General features: G+C 37.8%; 1 protein-coding gene across 1 annotated transcript; it reads left to right on the forward strand.

Moving 5' to 3' along the window:
* The first annotated feature begins 2 nt into the window (after positions 1 to 2).
* mipepa (mitochondrial intermediate peptidase a) lies at positions 3 to 22,144 on the forward strand. The gene is made up of 19 exons (XM_034310513.2): positions 3 to 625; positions 2,333 to 2,506; positions 3,258 to 3,346; positions 3,435 to 3,521; positions 3,794 to 3,857; positions 4,438 to 4,620; positions 5,362 to 5,518; positions 5,690 to 5,738; positions 6,650 to 6,710; positions 6,820 to 6,872; positions 8,719 to 8,872; positions 9,011 to 9,088; positions 9,419 to 9,623; positions 10,653 to 10,762; positions 10,862 to 10,936; positions 11,037 to 11,153; positions 15,115 to 15,236; positions 15,643 to 15,716; positions 20,794 to 22,144. The coding sequence occupies exons 1-19, from the start codon at positions 476 to 478 to the stop codon at positions 20,892 to 20,894; spliced, it is 2,103 nt and encodes a 700-aa protein (XP_034166404.1). The 5' UTR covers positions 3 to 475; the 3' UTR covers positions 20,895 to 22,144.
* Positions 22,145 to 22,154: the final 10 nt, after the last annotated feature.

The following is a 22,154-nucleotide window of genomic DNA, read 5'->3' on the forward strand; positions in this document are numbered from 1 at the left end:
AGTGGCGCTAGGCGTCGCTATGCGCTGACATTCTCGCAATATTTTCACTCTTTGTAGTATACGAAGAAGAAATCCTCTGCCCACGTGATCTCGGATGACCTCCTAAATGGCTCGGTTCTCCCTAGAGTGGTGCACTTTACATGGCGTTTAAAATAGGGGCTTGTGGTCCCCTATGTAGTGCACTTTATGTCTGATGATAAGCGTTTTGGGATTTAGCCTGGAGGTCTTGCTGGCTGGCTGGAACCCACATGAGTAACCTTTAAATTACTAATGAGGTTATTAACAACAAAAATAGGTGAAGTTATATAGTTGAATGAATGTCGAGTGTTGATATTCAAACGCTTACAAAGTGATTAAACTAAGGAGAGGTTTTATAACGTGTATGTTATACATGTTTATATCCAGCTCGCTAGCAGGCTAGCCTCCCATGCATGCAGGTAAAAGTTAGTGCATTTCATTATATAAGTGTTCAGGCATGTCCGCTTGTAAAGCGCTGTATCTGAGTGTGTTAAGGCACAGAGTTCCTTTAAAGCTGTGGAGGAGAAATGTCACCACCTGGTCACCTGTTGGAGCTGCTTTCAACGCCAAAGCTGCCAGAAGACTGGATCTGTATCAACAAAATGTGGTATGTAAACTACCTGCATTCATACTGAAAGCAACACAGTGTTAATCTACACTCACTGTCTCTTTTATCAGGTCTGTCTGCCATGAAGATCACTTTGTAGGTATATGATAAATCACTGTTGACCAGTTTATCAGATCCTTCTCTCCTCCATCTGTCAGTGGTCTGGAACTATGGGATGAAATTAGTCTCAAAATGATTAACAAATGCATGCACAATTACCCATGAACTTGATAAGTGTTGCAAATGCATCTTACTATCTTACAGACAAATGCCTTGAAATTAATGTGCAGCAATTTGTACAAAAAGAGGCATATTTGTGAATACAAACCTTCTCTTTTATATTAATGTATCATAATTTGTGCATGTAACAAGTAAGATGTGCATTTGTGGATCAGGTGATGCACGGGCATTCATTGACATCTTTTCGGAGTTGATTCTGTTCAGTTTATTTGGATTTTGAGACTTTCTTTCCACGGTTTTAGCCTTGTATGATCCACACACAAAAATCTCCCAATCCACACACAGCTGTGCCTAAGAAAAGTAGCTAGCACTAGATGGCAGTCTCAGGTTTACAGAGTTGGTGGCCGCTGCATACTTGTGCTTGATTTGAGATGTTTTTGGCATCCTCCCAAAGAACCTCAGAAACACCTAGTAAAATGGATAATACTAATATAGCCCAGCAAGCTGGATGGGTAAAGTACAGCCAATTTGAACTACATAATGGGACGACCAGTCTTCTGTTTAAAAAAAAAAAAAAAAACAATTCCCAGTGTGGGCTTAGACTTATCAGACAGGTCATGTACGATTGTATGAATAATATTTTTTAATCTTTAATATCTATACTGGGGGGCACGGTCGCTTAGTGGTTAACACTTGCCTTGCATCTCCAGGGTTTGGGGGTTCGATTCCCGCCTCTCCCCTATGTGCCTGGTGTTTGCGTGTTCATGCTTTGGGGCTTTCCTCCCGGTACTCCAGTAAATTCAAGTTCTCTCCCCTCCCCTGAAGTGAGCATCCCGCTCTGAGAATCATGGCTTTGGACTTTAAGGTGCTGATTTTCATCCCGGCCGCTTCACACTCAGCAGTGAAACTCTCGCGAGCATGTCGGCGTTCCAGTTCAGTTGGTGTCAAGAGAACATCATCTACAAATAACAAGGATGTTACCTCTAACCTGGCTGTGTATTGATGTCCTGTCCATGAAAACCATAAACAAGAGATGAGACATGATCAGATCAGAGTTCGATACACACCGTAAACAATTTTGACTTAAACAAGGTAGAAATAATGGGTCTATGATTCCATGTAAAAGTTGTTCTTGGGCTGCTTTCAAGCAAACCCTGCAACACGTGAAGTCAGCAATGATTGAAAGACCTTTTAAGCAAGTATATATGTAGGCCTGCCTCTTCCCACGTGCTTTTCTTCAAACCAAATCAGACTAAACAGAAAATGAAGCAGTAAATATTTATTTCACTCAAATTCAGACGCGTGAACATGACCAGAAAGTTAATGGAGTCTAAATATGTATGTATAGTACAAGTACTGCAGACATAAGTACATTAGTGAAGCATTTGTTCAAAACCTCTGCATATTATTTGCATGAGTTCTTCTCTAAAGTGTATATGCAATTTAATAATTCTTGCAAGGTTCTCACTTGAGCCTGTAACTTTCAATCTACTCTTAATTCTTCATGTATGTTTCATGTTGGTGTAGGGTTTGTTTGGCGTTCCTGAGCTGAGCTGTACAGAGGGATTTGAGGTGATCCAGGAGAAAGCTCTGCAAGAGACCGAGCGCCTGGTGGAGAAAGCCTGCAGCACGCCGCCTGGCCGTGTGACTGTGGAGACATTCGATAAGCTCTCGGACAGTTTATGCAGAGTGGCTGATCTGGTAACACTGGCTCATATGTTCATTCATCCATTCATGTGTTTATTTATATGGGAAACACTAAGATCATATACATTAGAACTCTACAACAAAATATATAAAAGGTTTGCTGTATAAAATGTACATAAATGTAAACATATGCAAAATAAAATAATTATTGTTGTATTTATACTTATATTTATACAGCAGTTATCGTTTTTGAGTTCAAAATATCAAATCACTATACATTAATATTATAAGGTCAAAACAAGGTGTTTATGATAAAGCATGTTAAAGAACCAATGTAAATCACAATGTATTAACTGTAAAACTCTGAGAATTACTATGAATCATGTAAAATACAACAAAACAAGAGTAGACCAAACAAGTATGTTTGTTTTAATCTGGTTTGATCTGGAGTTCCTAATATTCCCTGGAACATGGAGTTTAAGGGCCATCTAAGAACATGTAAAAATACAAAGAATGACATTTATGTCTCCAAGGCAGGAATACACCCTGAGTGGGACACCAGGAAAATGTTTGCTTATCAAAATCCTTTAAGGGAATTTATAACCACTGATCTCTTTGTTCTAAATGTAAGAAGAAATTTAATGTAGCATTATAACTGCTGTACGAAGGCATTATAAGTAAAAGCAGATGCAACTCCTTCAGTGATTTACAGAATGGGGTCAGAAATGCTGGACAATAAGTGAGATTAATGTCATTTCCTTCATGACATTTCCTAATGTGATTTACTGTGGTTGTTTTTTTATAGGCAGACTTTATCAAAGTGGCCCATCCTGATCCACTGTACAGAGAAGCAGCAGAGAAAACTTGCATACAGATCGGTACTACAGTGGAGAAGTATGTCTACTTTTGATGCACTTCACTTATTCTGAGAAATCTAGAGCATGGATAATTGTTCTGAACCTCCCATTGGTCTTTATCACAGGCTTAACACAAATGTTGAGTTGTGTAAGAGTTTAAAGAATCTGTTGGATAATGAAGAGGTGATGGCCAAACTGGATCCAGAAACAAGGTGTGCCTTTAGCTCTGTGACTCTTTGTTTATGTAACTGTTAATCAAACTCTGCAACTATTGTCAGTGTGAAAAAAAAACGGGTTAATGGTTAATGGCCTTGTTTACTTATAAGAAGTTTAGAAAAGTGCATCAGCAATTAATTTTTTTAAGCTGACATAAAACTATATAGTATTTTAAAAATCTTTTTATGCCAAAGTATTGCTTACTCTATTTATGAACGTAAAAAACACTGAACTTTAACACTTCAGGCTTGTTTTTTGTTCTATATAGGAGAGTCGCTGAGCTGTTCATGTTTGACTTTGAGATAAGTGGGATTCACCTGGATGAAAAACAGGTCAGGTTCATTTAACATGGTTTCTTCTTCATCAATAACATTTTTTAATTTGCCATTGAATGAACAATCATCTACAGCTAGGATTCACTTTGTAGCTCTTTATGCCGCACCACTATTAAATTCTTGAATCTGATTGGTCAGAAGTTGTTGAATGTCTATAACAGCATGGCTGTTGTTTTAAGTTTTCTGACACAGGAAAACTTGATTACAGAGGACTTCCTGTGATTCCTGTTTCTCAGACAAGCTGTTTTTTTGTCTTATTAACTTCAGTAGAGAGAAAAAAGAGAGACTGGTACTGCTATAACCTGTTATAAATGATAACAGGAGCTTGTTTCATGGACAGTAACATTTGATGTAGCTATTAACAGTTAAAAACTAGGAGATGTCATTGATGTGGTAAAAGAGGAGTAAAACATTTCAGGACATGCTGTTTTAGGAAAATAAGCTTTGGGGTGGTAACTGTAACTCTGCTTCTGTAACACCACTCAGTCATTGATCATTTTCCTATAACAGCATGACCTGTCGTGTTTTATTCCTTTCTTATGTATATTGTTCACTTCTATTTTTTTTTCTTTCACAGAGGAAAGAAGCAGTCAAGCTGAATGTTCAGCTATTGGATCTCAATAATCAGTTTCTTATGGGCTGCCACATGCCAAACCGAATAGACATGAGAGCTCTCCCTAAACACATCCTCCAGCAGTTTACCAATGAAGGGAAATATGTACAGATTGGGGGACTGCATGCTGATGCACCTGACGATCTGGTACGGTTCATAATCAGGGAGTCTGTGTTTATCATAGTTCTTTGCATTTTGAGTTGATCTTATTTATAAATCATATGGAAATGCAAAAAAATAATTAAAGCTCTACATACCACCATGCAGGGTGATTAAAAATGTTATATATTACACTTATTTGTTGAAATGTTTTCAGTATTTGCTACGAACCATCGCAGGGGACTGAAAGTCCTCCATCAGTGCCTCAATCTTTCTTGTTTGGTTCAAACTCAATGTGGTAGCCATTTCACTAAAAACAGTAGTACTACAGAGAAAATAAAGAAAACTGAAAAGAAAATATTTAAGAATTAGACATCATTGCAGTAAGACTTTGTGTCACACATTTATTTAGGATATTGTATTTGAAAGAAGTCCATGTCTTTTGAAGTGGCTGACCCTCACTAACATGTTCCCCAAAAATGGACAGTTTGCATTATAAAAAATGCTTGTAAATATTCCTTGTAATACTTGTGAAATAACACCCATATCCATTACACATCATTTTTACAACTCACTTACCTCTCTTATAATCTCGAGACATAGCACTTGGAGCTTTAATCTATAATTTTTATATATTATCAGTTCCAATGTAAAGCCAGTTTAGATTCGCTATATTGAGATATGGAACCTGGAAGTTAAAATGAAGCAGTCTGGATTTGAAACAGAAACATTTGGAATACAATATCTTGCAGTGACACGTGTATATATCTTGTGTATTTGTGATTTCAGGTTCGGGAAGTTGCCTACAGGATTTTCCTGTACCCAAATGAAGATATGATGCGCATCCTTGAGGAACTCCTGTCTTGTAGACATAAACTGGCGACGCTGGTCGGCTATGAATCTTATGCACACAGGGCATTAAAAGGGGCCATGGCCAAAAGCCCAGGTAATAAAATTCTTTGTAAAGATTGTGCTCTTTCTGCTTGTGGATAAATGTTTTTTGGTTTTTATTATTCATATACTCTGAACAAACATATACTCTGAAGAAACACAGTTTATTGTACTTTGGAAGCCTACTTTGTTCTGTGATTTGAAGTCTTTTATTATTTCCCCACAGACACTGTGATGAACTTCCTGCAGCTTCTGACAGACAAACTCAAAGACAGGTAGAGCTTTCCATCTAAACTAGACTGTTAACATAAATCAAACGATATTGCAAAAGGGACACATTTCTAAGGTTATTCAAATTCAGTTGATTCGATTTTATTAATTAAGTGCAACCCAAGCAGTTTTTTAGAGTTCTATGCCTTAGGCTGAGTTAATTATGCCTTGGGCTTAGTTAATATAAAACTGAGTCAGTGTTTTGACACTCGAAGCCTGGGACTTAATCAGCAAATAATGTTCCATCTTTGTGCCATTCCAACTTGTTAAACTGTATTTTATTGGGTCGCTTACATTCACAATTGCAATGAAAGTCTTGTTCCCAGGGTGACTCTTGAGTTTGTTTATTACCTGCTTTCCCCTACCTACCCCACGTTCTGTGCTAATGTTTTAATTCAGCGACCTGAAAACTTGTGAGCATGTCATAGGATAAATAGTCATCACGACATCATCATAGTACATAAGGCTTATGTTCACACGAGGCCTCCTGATAACTTCCCAGGAATTGTACCAGATCTCATTTTAGTCTATACTCATTTAAGTATTCTCAGGATTCTTTTATATCTTAAAAAAAGAACCAACTAAGTTAATTCATTAGAATATTGCAAGCAGGCAAAAAACATAAATCTGAGCGGATATGAGATCAGATGGGATTGAAAACAATGGTTCTCTAAATTAAAGAACAAAAAATGCATGTCTCTCTGTGTTTTCCTTTATCGTGAACCATGAAAAAGTCAAAAGGTTGATGTATTTGCAATTTAATTGCATTTCTTGTGAGTCTGTTCTCAAAAAAAAATGCTTGTTCGAGTAAGTGCCATTATTCTCCACAAGGTGACAGTATGCACTATGTCAAATCTCCATTGAACATTTTCACAGTTTAGTGTGACAGATAAATTCTGGTGTGTTTGTTGACTAGGACTGAAAAAGACTTTAAAATTATGAGAGACATGAAGACCAGATTCAATCCCAGGAATCCAGTAAGCACCTAACTAGCACTTTTTTTTATTTTATGTAAGAACAGTGTGTGTAGCTGCATCACATATTATAAGTGCACAACATTCAGTGCATCATTTCTCTGCACTGTAGGATCTTATGCCATGGGATCACCCCTATCTGAGTGGTGTTGTACGTGCTGAGAGGTGAGTTTGGGTTAATATTGTAGTTATCACATAACAGTACAATGAAGAATCGTATCTCTTTCACTGTTGTGTTGCAAAGTGTTTGTAGTTTAAAAATACAGCTCCCTTATGTAACGAGCTGTAGTGAACATAAAAGCTATTAATCTATATCTCTCTTGAGATGAAAACAGTTAGAGTCCAGCCCTGGCATCTGTCTTTTTAAAATCCGTCCTCTTTAAACAGAGCTGGCAGTGGCTGAACCCCTTTGTTTGAAATTTGGCTCTGAGATTTAGGACTGCACAGCCATGCTTGTCTCCAGTTTATTAATGAACTCGGCTCTGGCTGCACTGTTCAGTCCTTCACTAGAGTTTCTGCTATGCTGGCAGACATGTTAACAGGCTTTTATTGCAAGCATTCTTGCTTTTAGGACCTCTGAGCTGTTTCCAGCATGGGGCTTTTGGCAGCAGTTTTGTCTGAATGAGGGAGGAAAGGAAGTGTTCTTTAGTCGTTAAGACTCTTTCTTTGTTTTTTTCCACTACATGAGACTGAAATATTTCCGAAACATTTAAGAGCTGTTCTTAATTTAAGGCTAGTGTAATATTTTAGACTTTAATGAATTCATTTCACACTGTACTCATTCTACTTGGTTATCTAGAACTGTACATTAATACAAGGTATACATAATACAGTGGATAAGGTATAATTAATAAGGTAATTTGATACAACGTAAGGAATTTAATATTATCAGAGGTCCATATCAGCAGAACTAAATTTATAAGAATCATTTAGAAAGGGGTTTAACATTATATTTGGTATAACTTGCCAAATAGCTCCTAATATGAAAAAATAGTCTATTCCTTTATCTAGGACCTCTAAATTGAAAATTAAATTCACTTTCAAGTAATCCTAATCATCTGGAGTGACGGTGTGTTTGAACTGCTTCTTGGACGAACCAAGATATTTTAATTGTCCCATATTCATCAATATTACGGTCAAATTCTCATCGTAAATTCCACCCCAAATTTCATCTTTGATGTATCTGTATGAACAAACACGTCTGGTGTAAATTTGAGCATAATGATTTAACAATCTGAAAAAAGTTTGATCTGCTGTTAAATAATTGAAATCAATATCATCAATAAGTATAGCAAATAGAGAAATATGAGCAACAGCAAAAAAAAATAAATAAATAGCAATAGTGTTATTGCACCTGCAGGATCATCGTACTAAACTGGAATTTGTATCAGAACGTAATTTGTATAAGTGAAATCGAATGAGCATAGGTGGATATTATTAAGCTCATTAGCTCTTCATTTGAGTAGTAGGTGCATTTTTACACACAAGAGGCACCAAGAAGTGCTGACCTGGATGCAGAATCTTGGGCTGATCAAAGGCTCGTACAACGATCATACAACATTTTTTGGTTGTCTGCTTGGCTTACCTATATTTATAAATAAAAGGTTAATTTTGCCTTTAAAATAGGACTTTAGGTAAATCTGGCATATTCTAAAATGAATCAAAATCTTGGATATGAACACATAAGTACCTGCTGGTGAGGTTAGAAAACTGTTCAGTTTTTTACCTACTTCCAACCTTAAACATCTTAAATGCTCACTATAGTAGGACCTGATTTAACTGTTCATGTGATACAAATTACTAAAAGACTAAAAAGTGTCCTATGCTCTTATCTTCTTCTCTATTTGTTGTGTTACTCTTTTTTTATTCTCAGAAACATGAGAGCGGTGTTAGAAAAGTGATTGTGTCTCCGTATGTTGCTTTTTTGACTTTTGAGAGTAATAGCTTTTCTGTTTCGGGGATTTTAATGTGTATTTTGTGCCATCATGTTGAATAGAGTTGTTTGTTGCAGGTTTAACATTGAGCCAAGCCTTTACAGCCCTTATTTCTCACTTGGAGCCTGTATGGAAGGTCTGAACAGTCTTTTTACACAGCTCTTTGGTGTGTCACTTTTGGCTGAACAGCCTAGTGCAGGAGAAGTGTGGAGTGAGGATGTACGCAAACTGGTAAGCAGCTTAGACACTGCACCTGCAGGCTAGATTATGTGACTGGGAAAAAGCTTCATACAAAAGACAGCAAAGTGTGACTTTCCTTATTGCTTATTATATTGACCTGTGATCTGTCGTTTTAAATTGTACCCTCAGGCAGTGGTACATGAATCTGAAAGATTGCTGGGATACATTTACTGTGACTTCTTCTATAGACCAGACAAACCTCAGCAGGTAGAGTATAACTTACATACTCCCTACTTCTCATGTGTCATGTATGCTTCCAGGCTATAAGAAAATGAGCCATATAAAGTTCACTTCACTGACAGATATATGACTTATATCTGTAAGATATATATTGGTATTAATATTGTGTGTTGTACAAATGTCAAGCCCCACATTTGAGTCTGAAAATCATCTCAACCTATTATAGTTGGCACATACAGCTACAGGTATAAAGGATTATTTCATAGGTAAACAGTTAAACATATGCCATGTTCCTATTTCTAGCTTGTGTTATAATGTTAGCGTAAAGAATCTGACCGTACGTTTATGTATTCCCAGGACTGCCATTTCACTATCCGTGGAGGGCGGCGGCTGGACGATGGGCAGTACCAGTTGCCGGTGGTGGTGCTGATGCTGAACCTCCCTCATCCTACCAAGAGCACACCTACTCTCCTCACACCAGCCATGATGGAGAACCTCTTCCATGAGATGGGTCACGCTATGCACTCAATGCTCGCACGCACACACTACCAGCATGTGACCGGTAAGATACATACAGTATCTCACAAAACCCTGCTTCTAAACATTTAACTTTGGTTCATTTAACTAATATTTGGTTCTACAAAAATAAATTATTTACTGAGGGGGGGGAAAAGGCAGCCACTGGGACAAAAATAGATTTTAACATCCAGTGAGATACAGAAGTTTGCATGCCCAGTGGTTTCTGGTTTTAAAGAAAATATACCTCAATGTTACCTCTATGTAATTTATTAACAAATAAAAATAAAAATAATTTCAGCAAGTAAAAATGAAATGTGGGTGCCATGCAACACATTGGCTTATTCATCAACGTTGTGTAGAAATGAGTACACATTCAAGCAAACATAATGACATAAGAACAGATCTGCCTCTGATTTATCAAAATCAGAGGAAAGTGTTATGTTTAATATATTTATCTTTTGTAATCTTTTATTTTAACTGAAATTAATGGTATCACTTACAGTAGGTGTATACAGAGAGTCTGATATGTGTTTTCTAAAATCAAATGGGTTTTTTAAACCTCTTTTGATGAATAAACCTCTTTTACGAATAAAGGGACGCTTACTTGTCTCAATATCAAAAGTTATTCAGGATCACCATGCTCAAGAATGCATAGAAAACAGGTCCTTATCATGACATGATAAATCCTTATTTAATATAAACAGAACACTAAAAGAAAATGGAAGAAATTAATAAACTCACTGAAAAGCAAACTACCAAAATGAATACAACTGTGTCCAACATGTTATGGTGTTGAGATCAAATGAGGTTTTTAAATAAAAAAAAAAAAAAAAAAAAACACAAGAGTTTCTATAAAGCCCATAAGTCAAAGACACCACATTGAGATCAGTGCTTTGTGTTGCCACTTGTGCTCAACTGAAGGACTAAATAAAGATCCACTTCACTGTGCTATGCATTTCCATATTTGTAACTGAAATTTGGACTGATTCTTATTAAGGTCTGCTTGTGCCGTGCATAATCACATTTGTAACAGAATTCTGAATCAGCACTTTGCTACTTTCTGACTTCACAGGAACGAGGTGTGCCACTGATTTCGCTGAGGTGCCCTCTGTTCTAATGGAGTACTTTGCCACTGATTATCGTGTGATCAACCAGTTTGCTCGCCACTATCAGACAGGACAGGTAATAAATGTATTCATTGCAAAATGCGGTTTTTAGCAATAACAGATGTTTATCCTTATGCATAATGGATATTTTTATTCCTGGGATATATCCTCCTAGCCTTTGCCTGAGAGCATGGTGGCACGACTTTGTGAATCCAAGAAAGTCTGTGGTGCTGCTGACACTCAACTTCAGGTACTCCTGAAACATCATGCTAAAAACAGAACAACATTATACATGATGTATCTAATAATGAAACCATTTAACACACTGTTGCATTAAATCTGTGGTACAGGTTTTCTATGCAGCCTTGGACCAGGTTTATCACGGCAAACCCCAAAGACGATCCACAACCGATATACTGATAGACATGCAACAGAAATACTACGGCTTACCTTATGTTCCCAACACGGTAAGTACATGAGAGCTAAATGAGGAGTCATGAGGTAGAGTGATGGTTGTAATGCTGACACACCTACAGATTTTGGATTCTTAAAAACAAGGGACAATGAATTTTATCCAAAATTAATTACATTTAAAAGATGCTAGAGCTGATCATAAAATTATACTCAAAATTATATGCTGGTATGGTTTGGGTCCACTTGTTCTTTTTATAGTGAAGAGTCACTGCAAATCAATGCAAAGTTCTTCTCACTGATCACCTTTATCCTTTGATGAAACATTTCTATCCTGATGGGAGTGGTCTCTTCCTGGATGACTCTGCACCATTCACAAGCTGTAAGGGCGAACTGAATGATTTCATGAGTGTGAAAATGATGTAAATCATATGCTATGGCCATCACACTCGCCAGATCTCAACCCTACTGAATGCCTGTGGAAGATTTTGGGGCGGCATATTAGACAGTGCTCTCCACCACCACCATCAAAACACCAGTCGAGGGAATAACTTTTGCTTCCAGTACAGTTTCAGAGACTAATTGAATCTGTGTCAAGGCTCATTGAAGCTGGTCTGGTGACTTGTGGTGACCTAACAACCTTACTAAGATAATTTAATGTTGCTTTTTTTCCTTTAATTTGTCACTCATCTTTACATTCCGGAAATCCCACACCTCTCAAAATTTGGAGATCTGCATGCCCTTTTTTGCAATCTACATGTTGAAATAGCAGTTATACAAGATGTTTGTTGACTATGTAACACACTGGATAGTTAATGATTCAGCAAGGCAGCGACGGGACATTTAACATTATTCACGCTACAGGTGGTCTAAAATATTATGATCCATTACAGCTATTTAACTTAATGAATGTTTCGGATTCCTTCTCTGACTAATCTTTAATAGCATCTTACGGTCTTGCACATGTGCCCTGTTTAACAGTACAAAAAGCACATCAGAGGTGAGAATTTGGGCTGCCAGTGTGTCTAATACCCAAGCATTTATAGGATTAAAATGTTTCTCCTCCTTCTCATCTTTTTTTTTTGTAAGGCTGTCTGTAAAAGCAGTGGTATACTTTGATTGCTACACTGGGAATGAACACTCCCTAGGGGCAGAATTTGAAACACTTGGTTTGGGAGCTATTTAAAAAAGAAAATGTTTCTTGCACATCCTTAGCAGCAAGGAGTTAAACATAGAGATGGCCAGTTGAGAGCCAGGGCAATGTGGAGTACGCTTTTTAGTTTGGATTGGCACTTAAAATTTTTCCTAGTCTGTAATTATATGAAACCATGGGGAATCAGACCTCTCTCGCACTAAATATTTCCCTTTAATTGCTCCAGTCTGTTTAACATCCCTAAAATCACCAGTCCTTCCTTTATCTGTTTAAACTCCTTGTCTGGGGAAAGTGGCTAATAGTTTGCGCCTATTTTGCTCTTTCAAGCATATTCCATCAACGATAAGAGATTGTCAATGCATACTTTAAACCCACAATGGATGAAATCCTACTTGTCCATTCATCATGCAATTTAGTGCTGCTTTATACATTGCAACAAGGCCAGATTGCTTAAAGTCATACATTCTTCATACTGTCATGTAAAGATCAGTATCAGAGTGAAACTTAATAGAAAGGATGACTGATCAAAGTCCGTGTTAACATGCTATAAGAGTAGGGAAATGCATTGTGGGATATTTCCTGTATTTGATTGTAGAATCAAAGATGAAAAGGGTTTCAGTTTAGTTGTTTATTAATAATCTCAAAAATGTGCCACTTACTTTGTTTTGTAATTTTAGCATATTTTACAAATATTTTATTAAACGATAGATGCTAAATTGGGCATGCTACATGGTGACATAGCAGGTAGCGTTGCTGCCTCGCAGCTCGCTAAAATTTTGCAATTTCTACACACACCCCCACCCACACACCAAACAAAATAGCAAAGGAACCAAGCATCAATTTTGCCCTGATTCAGACTTGGCAAATGGACTAATAAGTGTGAAAAGCACCCTAAATTCCCCCAGGTGAGAATGAGTGTGTAAATGTGTGTGTGCATGGTGCCCTGTGATGGTCTGAATTCCCATCCTGGGCCAGGATAGGCTCTGGATCCATTTTGACCCTGACCAGGATAAAATGGTTACTGAAAATGAATGAATAAATGAAAGATGCTAACTTGTAATAGAGACCATTATTTGAAATGTCAATATTCTCACTTACACAATATCTATTGTTTTTTTTCTGTAAGCACTTTGTACATAAAATGTACAACCTCTGGACACATGGGTCATTAGCCTATTTGCAAAAGTAATTTAATCTTCTACTGTGGTCTAAAGAAATAGTAAATGTCCAAAACCCAGCTGATCTAAGAGTGCCTCAGTATAATACTATGGTTTAGCTGTTTGATCCTGGTCTTCATTAGAGTTCACTTTTTACATGTTAAGGTCCCTTCCTTGAGTGCTGTTTACACTTATGAAAGTAATTATGTGCCAGATGGGAGTCGTCAGACTGACACTCTGCAGCTTGAGTACATTTCATGGGACTAGAGCACTCTCTCCCACCCAATGTTTGAATAAGCCCATCCTTTTCAAACAACCTGTTAGTGTCCAACATTTTAACCCTAGTCACACTTGGCTGAACTTTAGTGTCCCTGCTTGTCTATGTTAATTTTCTCAAGATCAGTTTTCAGTCATATCAGGAATAAAATGTTCTTGTTTACAGTATGCATAACTACTGTCTAAAGCGCATTTATTTTTTAGGCCTATAGTTTTCTTTCCCATAGCACATAGATCTCATGTTTAGTAATATTATAGCCTGCCATTAAGCATGGATCTCTCATTTTCTCAAACAGGATTAAATGTTCTGTTGTTTTGCAGTGTAATGGATGTTTCTGCTTGTTTCTGTCTCTCAGCAATGCCTTTGAACTGCAAAGCCCTTGAAAATAACTGGGCTATCACTGGGCCAGAAACATTAACTTCACCATAAATAAGTTAGCCCTGCTTTGAAAATGTTTTGTAATGGGTATTACAGGGCTCTTGTCCCTTTGTCATGAAAAAATAAAACTTTTTCTAGACTTTTTTCCATTTTTTTCAGACTTTGTTCACTTTTCTTGCTAAAATTAAAATACTTAAAATGAAATGTGCAAATGCTTTAGTGCATAGAATAAGGAAATGTTTAAAGACAACAGTTTAAGTATGTTCTGAATTTCCACAAGTTTTCCCACATCTGGAAATGAATGCTTTAAATTAGATACTTTTCCGGACTTTCCAAAACCTTGATGTGCTGGGAAATTTGTGTAAACACTTGGGTATCGCAAAATTGCACTTGTGTATTGGTCACTGCACAGAACATAAAATATGTTGAGAAGGGGTTGATGGTTTTGCAGTTTTTTCTGGTTTTGCACTTAAATATACATATATTAAAGGCATAAGAACAAAATGAGCACCATTTGAGCTGGATTACTTCTGTTTGAGAGGGTTTCTTAATGTAATGATTTAATAAAAAGCGGTGCAGAGCTTTATGTAACAGAGCCTCTAGCTCTAGTCTGAGAACAACAGGATCTTTTGCAGGCTGGATACAAGTGGCAGCTTTTTCCACTCTAAAACACTTCATCCCCATCTGATGTTGGGACATGTTGTTTATTACTGCACTGTTTTGTCCAAATATGTTTCTCCTTCTCAATAATCCCAAAACCCAAGCCTTCTCAGATGTATTTAAAACAATGTGCCACAATGTTTCCTTGGGCCATTCTAACTGCTGAATGGTAAGGGGGCTTTACTTTCACATTGCTACTTGGCCTGGACTGAATGCAATCAGTGACACTGGAACAGAATATCTTGAAGTCATAAAAACAAAACCTAAACACTATCCAAGCTATGAAAGTCCCAGATCACATGTGTAATCACTAATCCAGCTCTAATAAGCATTTAACAGGAACCTCTGTAAGGATAATTCCTCAATCAATTCTTTTTGTTTTGCAAATACAGGCATGGCAGCTGAGATTCAGTCACCTCATTGGCTACGGGGCCAAGTACTACTCTTACCTGATGTCTCGAGCTGTAGCCTCCATGGTCTGGAGGCAGTGTTTCCATAAGGACCCCTTAAACAGGTGTGCTCTTGTACATTTGTTTATATGAGAGACAAAGAGTGTCTTTTGCCTTTTGGTCCACTTAACAATGCTTTCAAAGGAAGTCACCACATCCAAGACAAAAATAAGGTTGTTTACCTGAAGTTTGAATGTACAATTTACATAAAAAATCAACCCCCATAGCAGAAATGCCACCATTAATCAGTTCCAGAAAACACCACCATGGCTTTGTTTGGGCTTTACCCTTATTACTGGTGAATGGATCTATTAGTTTTTCTGCTTTCCTGTCAGTGAATGCTTGGTTTTGTTAAGACTATGTATTTCAGTGAACTGTTCTGAAGGGTCTATTCTTAAGGCCATGGCCTGCTGGTAATGCTGGCCATGCTGGCTCTGTTATCTGAATGTGTCTGTGTTGGTTTTGTGTCAGGGAAACTGGAGAGCGCTACCGGCGAGAGATGCTGGCTCATGGGGGAGGGAAGGAACCCATGCTGATGGTGGAAGGTGAGTCAGTTTTTTTTAATGCCTCTGCCACTGAGTGGTAGGGGTATTACATTTTTGGGTTGTCTGTCTAAGATTCATGCCAGTGTGATATCTCAAGAATGAGTGGTTGAATGTTTGTACATGGAATTATCATTGTAACCATCAGATGAACTGATTAGATTTTAGAATTGATTCACGCAGGGACAAGATCAGAGAAAGCAAGATCAGAGAAAGGTGAAATGTCTGAAATAATTTTTCTTTAATAGCTTACTTCCTGTTTGAAGTATGTTTTAAGGGTTTTTCTGCCATACAAATTAGCAACAAGAAGGTTGTTAGCAACAAGAAACTTGTTATTGGAGCCATCCCTGTTGATGCCGTTGGCATCAAGTATGACTTGGTTTCCCCTAACATAGCTTTTATTCCAAGAATATAGCAACCCTTTTTTCATTAAAAATAATTCAACATATCCTTGCAGTTGTTGTACAATAAACACCCATGCAGGCAATTCCTCATGGAATTCTGTAAGCCAGTTACTGAAGATGAATGAAATAAGTAAAGCCCAGTCTACCGAAAGCAATAAATGGGTCATGACATGTTGAATACATTCTCATATTATACAGCATGGTTTTTCTTGGTCCTGCAAGCTTCATATCTGACCTCCCCCTCCCACAACTTTTTTTTGAAGGGGGGGGTCCTGCAAGATCCCCATCCTAATTCACGCTTCTGGTCTAAAGTTTGCTAGTTTGCTAGCAAACCCAGCTACTTGGGTTAATTACAAACAATAGTAATAGTAAGACTTTATCAGTGGTTTTAATTACACAATATAATTTGGGAATTTATAATTAAATGACAACTAACTTGATTCTAATTACAAAATTGTAAACCTAATGTTACCTAGCTTGTTATCAAAATTGGGTTACACAATATAATTCGAAAGCTTGCTGCTGTTTGGCTTTAATTGCATGGTATAATTATAGCTTTAATTACATTTGCTAATGTTGGCCAGCCTGGGTGTGGTTTTAATTACAAAATAATTCATCTAACATTAGCAGGCTTGCTAGTGGCTTGGCTGCTAGTCAATATATTATAAGCTAGCTTACATTTGGCAAACTTGCTACAACTTGGTTTTAATTACAAGATAAAGTACTTGGACTGCATTACCTAGCTTATTAACAAACTTGGCTAACAACTAAAGTTAAATAGCTACTGCTGGAGAGTTAACATTATCTTATAAGATAATGTTATACTTATAAGATAAGTCCCTAGCTGGCAAGCTTAGCGCAGTACTGGGTTTAAGTAGCCGACCAGTTTAATGTCACTAAATAACCACAGATCAGATTTTCACACTTGCATTTTACCAATGCTACTTACAGCCAGTGCAAATAGGCACTGATAATGAAAAGGGCCTATTGGTAAAATAGGTTTTCTCAAAGCCATGCAGCCTCATTCAAGAAAGTTGTGAGGTTTACTTTAGTGAAATGTATGCTCTAACATTCATTGGCTAATTGTCAAAGTTCATAAAATTAAACAATGCGGTTTAGAGTTGGGAAAACCAAAGTGTAGTGCAGCATTTTTATTTAACCACATCACAGGCTACACAGGTTCTAAAGTCTCTGAAGTAGTATGACTTCATCATGTCCCCCTTTTAGGAAGTATATTGGTCATAAAACAGTAGCTGTGTTGTTTAATTTTACATTCATAATTTGAGTCATGACTGTTTTCCTACTTGTGGTCATAGATTAAGCAGGACTTGTTACAGCAAGTCTTAATTCCCTTTGCCGCCATAATGGATCATAACACGGATTTAATGTGGAAAATGCAGAGGTTTCTCAGAGCTCAGAGATCTGTTAGCTCACAGCACATATTTACTATATAATTTTTTCACTCAGACACTTGCTCCTCATCCATCATTGCCATACACCTTTTCATAACACTGTTTTACTGCTCTCTTGTGCAAGTATGTATCTCTTTCATTTATAATCCTAAAATTCGAGCCTCTTCAGTCTCACCATTCCTCCGTGCCAGTAATACTGTTGTCCAATGTATTGCCGAGTGGGGAGATGGCTTCAGTTTCACCCTGTTCCACTGGGCCTGGCTTCCACAGCAGCTCGAGTGAAATCAGTCATCCTAGAACCCTACAGAAACCCGCCGCTGGCTATGCACCAATTCCTGACCGGCTTTCAGGCTCCTGGTGCTGAAAAGTCCCGGACGGATTAGATGGCAGCTCAGGGAGCAGAAAACGATCGACTGACTGCCATGCTGACTGAAGCCCTGTGTTCCCCAGCCAGCAGTACAGAGAGCTATATGTGTAGGGCTGTGTGCTAGTAGTCTGGCTTTTTTTTTTTTTTTTTTTTTTTTTTTTTTTTTTTTTTTTTTTTTTAAATCAAGAACTGGATCTGTGTCTAGTTTCTCTTTCTTTGGAGTTCAGTGATAAACCCATAACCGAGGTTTCACTTTTCCTATTCAACAGCATTATGATTTGCATTTGCAAATCAAAGTATAACATTGCTCAAAGTTGATTAAAATTCCTAAGTCTTTTCCAAAAGTCAACTTGATTTTCATGAACGTAATTATGAATTATAGCACACCCATTTTCCGCTCTTCACTCCTTTGAAGTTGGTTTACCTCTGAACCATAATTATAGAAGCTGTGATGAAGTAGTTTGCCTTTAGGAGGAATATGTGGTTATGGAGTACAACTCGTGACATGTTTCAAATGCAGGCAAAACTGACAGTGGTGGAGAGAAGAGAAAAACAATGCACGTGAGAAAGGCATTAATTCAATGTAAATCCCAATAGCACAACCTGTTAAAGCCAAAGTAGAGTTAAAGGACAGAGGGCACCAGGAGGAACTTGGTTTAGCACCTTTTATGGGCAAAGTACAAAGTTAAAGTTAAAATATGGTAGAACATTTATGAATACTTTGCAAATTTTTGAACTCAAACAAATTTTTAGACAGTAGTGCAAAGACATTTTGTTCCCCTATCATACTACAATAGAGTAAACAACATTACACAGTTTCCAAACCTGTTTCAAGTTACTCACTATTGTTAGTTGCTTCTCATGCTCAGTCTAAAGATTTGATCGGGTAACACCTCCTTCAGCCGTGTCTTTCAGCTTTATAGCGTATTGAATGACCAGGTCGCCACTTTGTAGTGGTTAAATCACAAAGTATGCTTTTACTGAAACCATGCTTTTATTCACTTCCCAAAGTCAAAGCAGGACAACACTAGTCATGTTATACCATGCCTGATTATGCCCAGCTAAGCCCCAGCACAGTGCAGACTTCGAAAACCTCAAGGTGTGGCAGATCCTGTGGGAGCGATACCGTGCCATTACGCGGGGCTTAATTGAGAAGAAATGGCTCTCACTCACACTTTGATGTCGTTTTTTTTTTTTTATTGTGAGTTTACTCCCCAAGAGTCATCATTAAACCAAGCTGTCGAGCCTTGGACCAATCACGGAGATAGCCATCTTCCTGCACTGCCAGTAAATAAATAAATATTCAGTGAAATGTAGGAAATGTGCTTGCCAAATTGCATTGGAAGTTGAATCCAGGCAATTTTGTGTACAAATTAGGATCATGCTGTTCTGAGATGAAGAGAAATTGCAACAGTGAAATTATTATTATTATTATTATTTTTGAGGAAGGCTTTTGACTTCCTATTGCTGAAAATTATCAGTAGCTTCATAGCATTCGAATACATCACTGTAACAATACCAACAAAGTTATAAATATATAGATGTAATAGATTTTATTTGGAATCCTTAAGTTGATGACTTTTGTCTACCATGAGAAAAGAAATTCTTGAATCTTGCCTGCTAGGCGCATCTGGAGCAAAGTCAGGAAATTGCCGTTATTATAGAAAGTGATGGTGATGTAAGAGACAGCAAGCATCTAAATAGAGGTCAGTTTATCCAGATTCACCCTCGGATTAAAGCATTTCAACATTGAGTTCAACATTGCACTGATTAATAATTCAACTGGTCATTCTTACCCCTGGACATATTTATGACATGCAAGTGATTTATTCCATGTCCTTGCTTATATGTGAACACACTTCCTGAGTGGTTAGTGTATGACTATTTTGTTAAAACAGTTTTCAAACATAAAGTTAACTGACATAAGCTTGTGTACTGTGCATTACAGAGGTGTGTGTGTGTGTGTGTGTGTGTATGTGTGTATGTGTGTGTGCGCGCGCATGCATACGCGTGTGTCAGTCATCTGCCCCAGGGTAAGGTGTGACTGAAGTTGAGTCTATTGAACTGATACACCAGTGCCCTCTTCTTATTAAGCTTGTTAAAGCCCACTCAGTAGTCCACTGAAATATTCACTGATTAGTACTTTTTAGATTCTTCACTGCTATGAATTTGCTTGTGTGTGTGTGTGTGTGTGTGTGTGTGTGTGTGTGTGTGTGTGTGTGTGTGTGTGTGTGTGTGTGTGTATGGTCCTCTGGGTAAGGCTGATCTTCCACAGGAACTTAACAAGATATAATTTTCAGCCTGAGCTGTTTTTGGTTTGTGTGCCAGAGTTTAATACGAACGTTGTGAAACAGGGCCTTTTTTGGTTCTTTATATGGTAGTGATTCTTGATATTTAGTTTTCGGCGTCTTTAACAGAGTGCGCATGTAGGTTCAGATCTGCGTGTGTGTGTTGGAGGTGACCCATGCAGGAAAGAGGGGGTGGGGAGAAGGGCCTATTTACATTGGCAACTCTTCAAGGGGAAATGAGCAGACTTCAAAGCGTGAGAGCCATGGAATTGTAAAATGAGTGCACACACAGTTCAGGAGGCAGCAGGCTGACTGCTGAAACACACAGAGTCGCAGCAGTGCTATGAGGGAGCTGCTTAGCAGGTGTGTGTGTGTGTGTGTGTGTGTGTGTGTGTGTGTGAGAAAGAGGAAATTCTGTACTCAAATCAATAGATTGAATGCATATTGTACATTGTGAATTGTTTCCTTTCCGTGTATTGTTATCCATTTAACCTGCACTGCTGTGTACTTAATGTTCTTATAATGTATTTTTAAAGTAATATACAATCCAATTTTGCTTTCTTAGTTCTGATATGATTTTATAATTTTCTTTTTACTTTCCTCATGCAGGCATGTTGCAGAAAAGACCATCCATCGAGGATTTTGTTGATGCCCTCGTCTCTGAACTGGACCCAGATTTTGAGACATTCTTCATGGACTCAGAGGGATAAATCACTACCTCTCAAACTACCTTCAAAGGGAAGGTCCTAGTGCTCACCTCAGGCTGTCTAGGGAAGGAGTGACGCGCTAGGGTCACAGCCCTACACTTTCTAATACAGCGAGGCTGCAGTCCATTCTGAAGTGATTGAGGTTACACCTTCCACAGTGAGATCTCTGAATAAGGGCGTTCTCAATAGGTGTTGAATATAAAGGTCACTAAGAACATGATTTAATTTTCTGAAGCCCTAGCCAAAGCGTTTCACACTGACAAACAGACATTAAGCTGACAAAGCAGAGATGCCATTTCATTTACCATTTGCAATGTTACATTTAGCAATACAAATGTTAGTGTTACCTGAGGCAGCAATAAAAACACAGAACATAAAGCACAGAGTTAACATGCTACTGTGCTACCTTTGGTTGTTTCATAGCTTTTTATTAATAGTGCAAAGAATTTCTATCATTTGTTTCCAACATACATTATATGGCCAAAACTACATGGACACCTGACCATCATATCCATATGTACTTTTTGAGCATCCCATTTAGTCCCCAACTCCACTCTTTCCATTAGATTTTGGAGTGTGGCTGTGGGGATTTGCTCATTCAGCCACAACAGCATTAGTGAAGTCAGACTGAAATCGGGCAAGGAGGTCTGGTGCACAATGATGTTCCGTGGGGTTCAGGTCAGGGCTCTGTGCAGGTCACTTGAGTTCTTTAACTCCTGCCTGGGCAAAACATGTCTCCATGGACCTCACTATGTGCACAGGACCATTGCGATGGGATGGGTTTTCACCATGGGACGTTTCACCATTGGAAAACCCATGAAGAAATTTTCTACTATATATATAGTTCGGAAAACTTCTGGAGTTTCTGCACTGAAATATTTCTCTTTTGCAAATGGAAATGGAGAAAATTTTAAGTTCAAAATAAATTTAAAGATTTCATTCTGATTGTGCCACAGGACTATCTCAGACATTTTGTCTTGGCTAGCAATATTTTAGACATCCTGAGGCAGACTGGCGGATTTTACCAAACCGTTTGTTAAGACAACCTAAGCAGGATTAAAAAGTAAATGCAAATAGAATTCAGCCACAGCAACATCCGATGGTTTTTTCCCAGACCACCACCACACATATATTTTAAAGGAAAGTCAAGTGTGCAGTATAGGCTTCATCACTTCAGAATGAACTGCACCACATCTTGAGCCTGTATAGGCTTTTGGTAATTGGATCAAATTAGGTGTGTTAAATAAGCAAAAGAAATTCACT

Source organism: Pangasianodon hypophthalmus, chromosome 14 (genome assembly GCF_027358585.1).
Source record: "Pangasianodon hypophthalmus isolate fPanHyp1 chromosome 14, fPanHyp1.pri, whole genome shotgun sequence".
Classification (NCBI taxonomy): Eukaryota; Metazoa; Chordata; class Actinopteri; order Siluriformes; family Pangasiidae; genus Pangasianodon; species Pangasianodon hypophthalmus.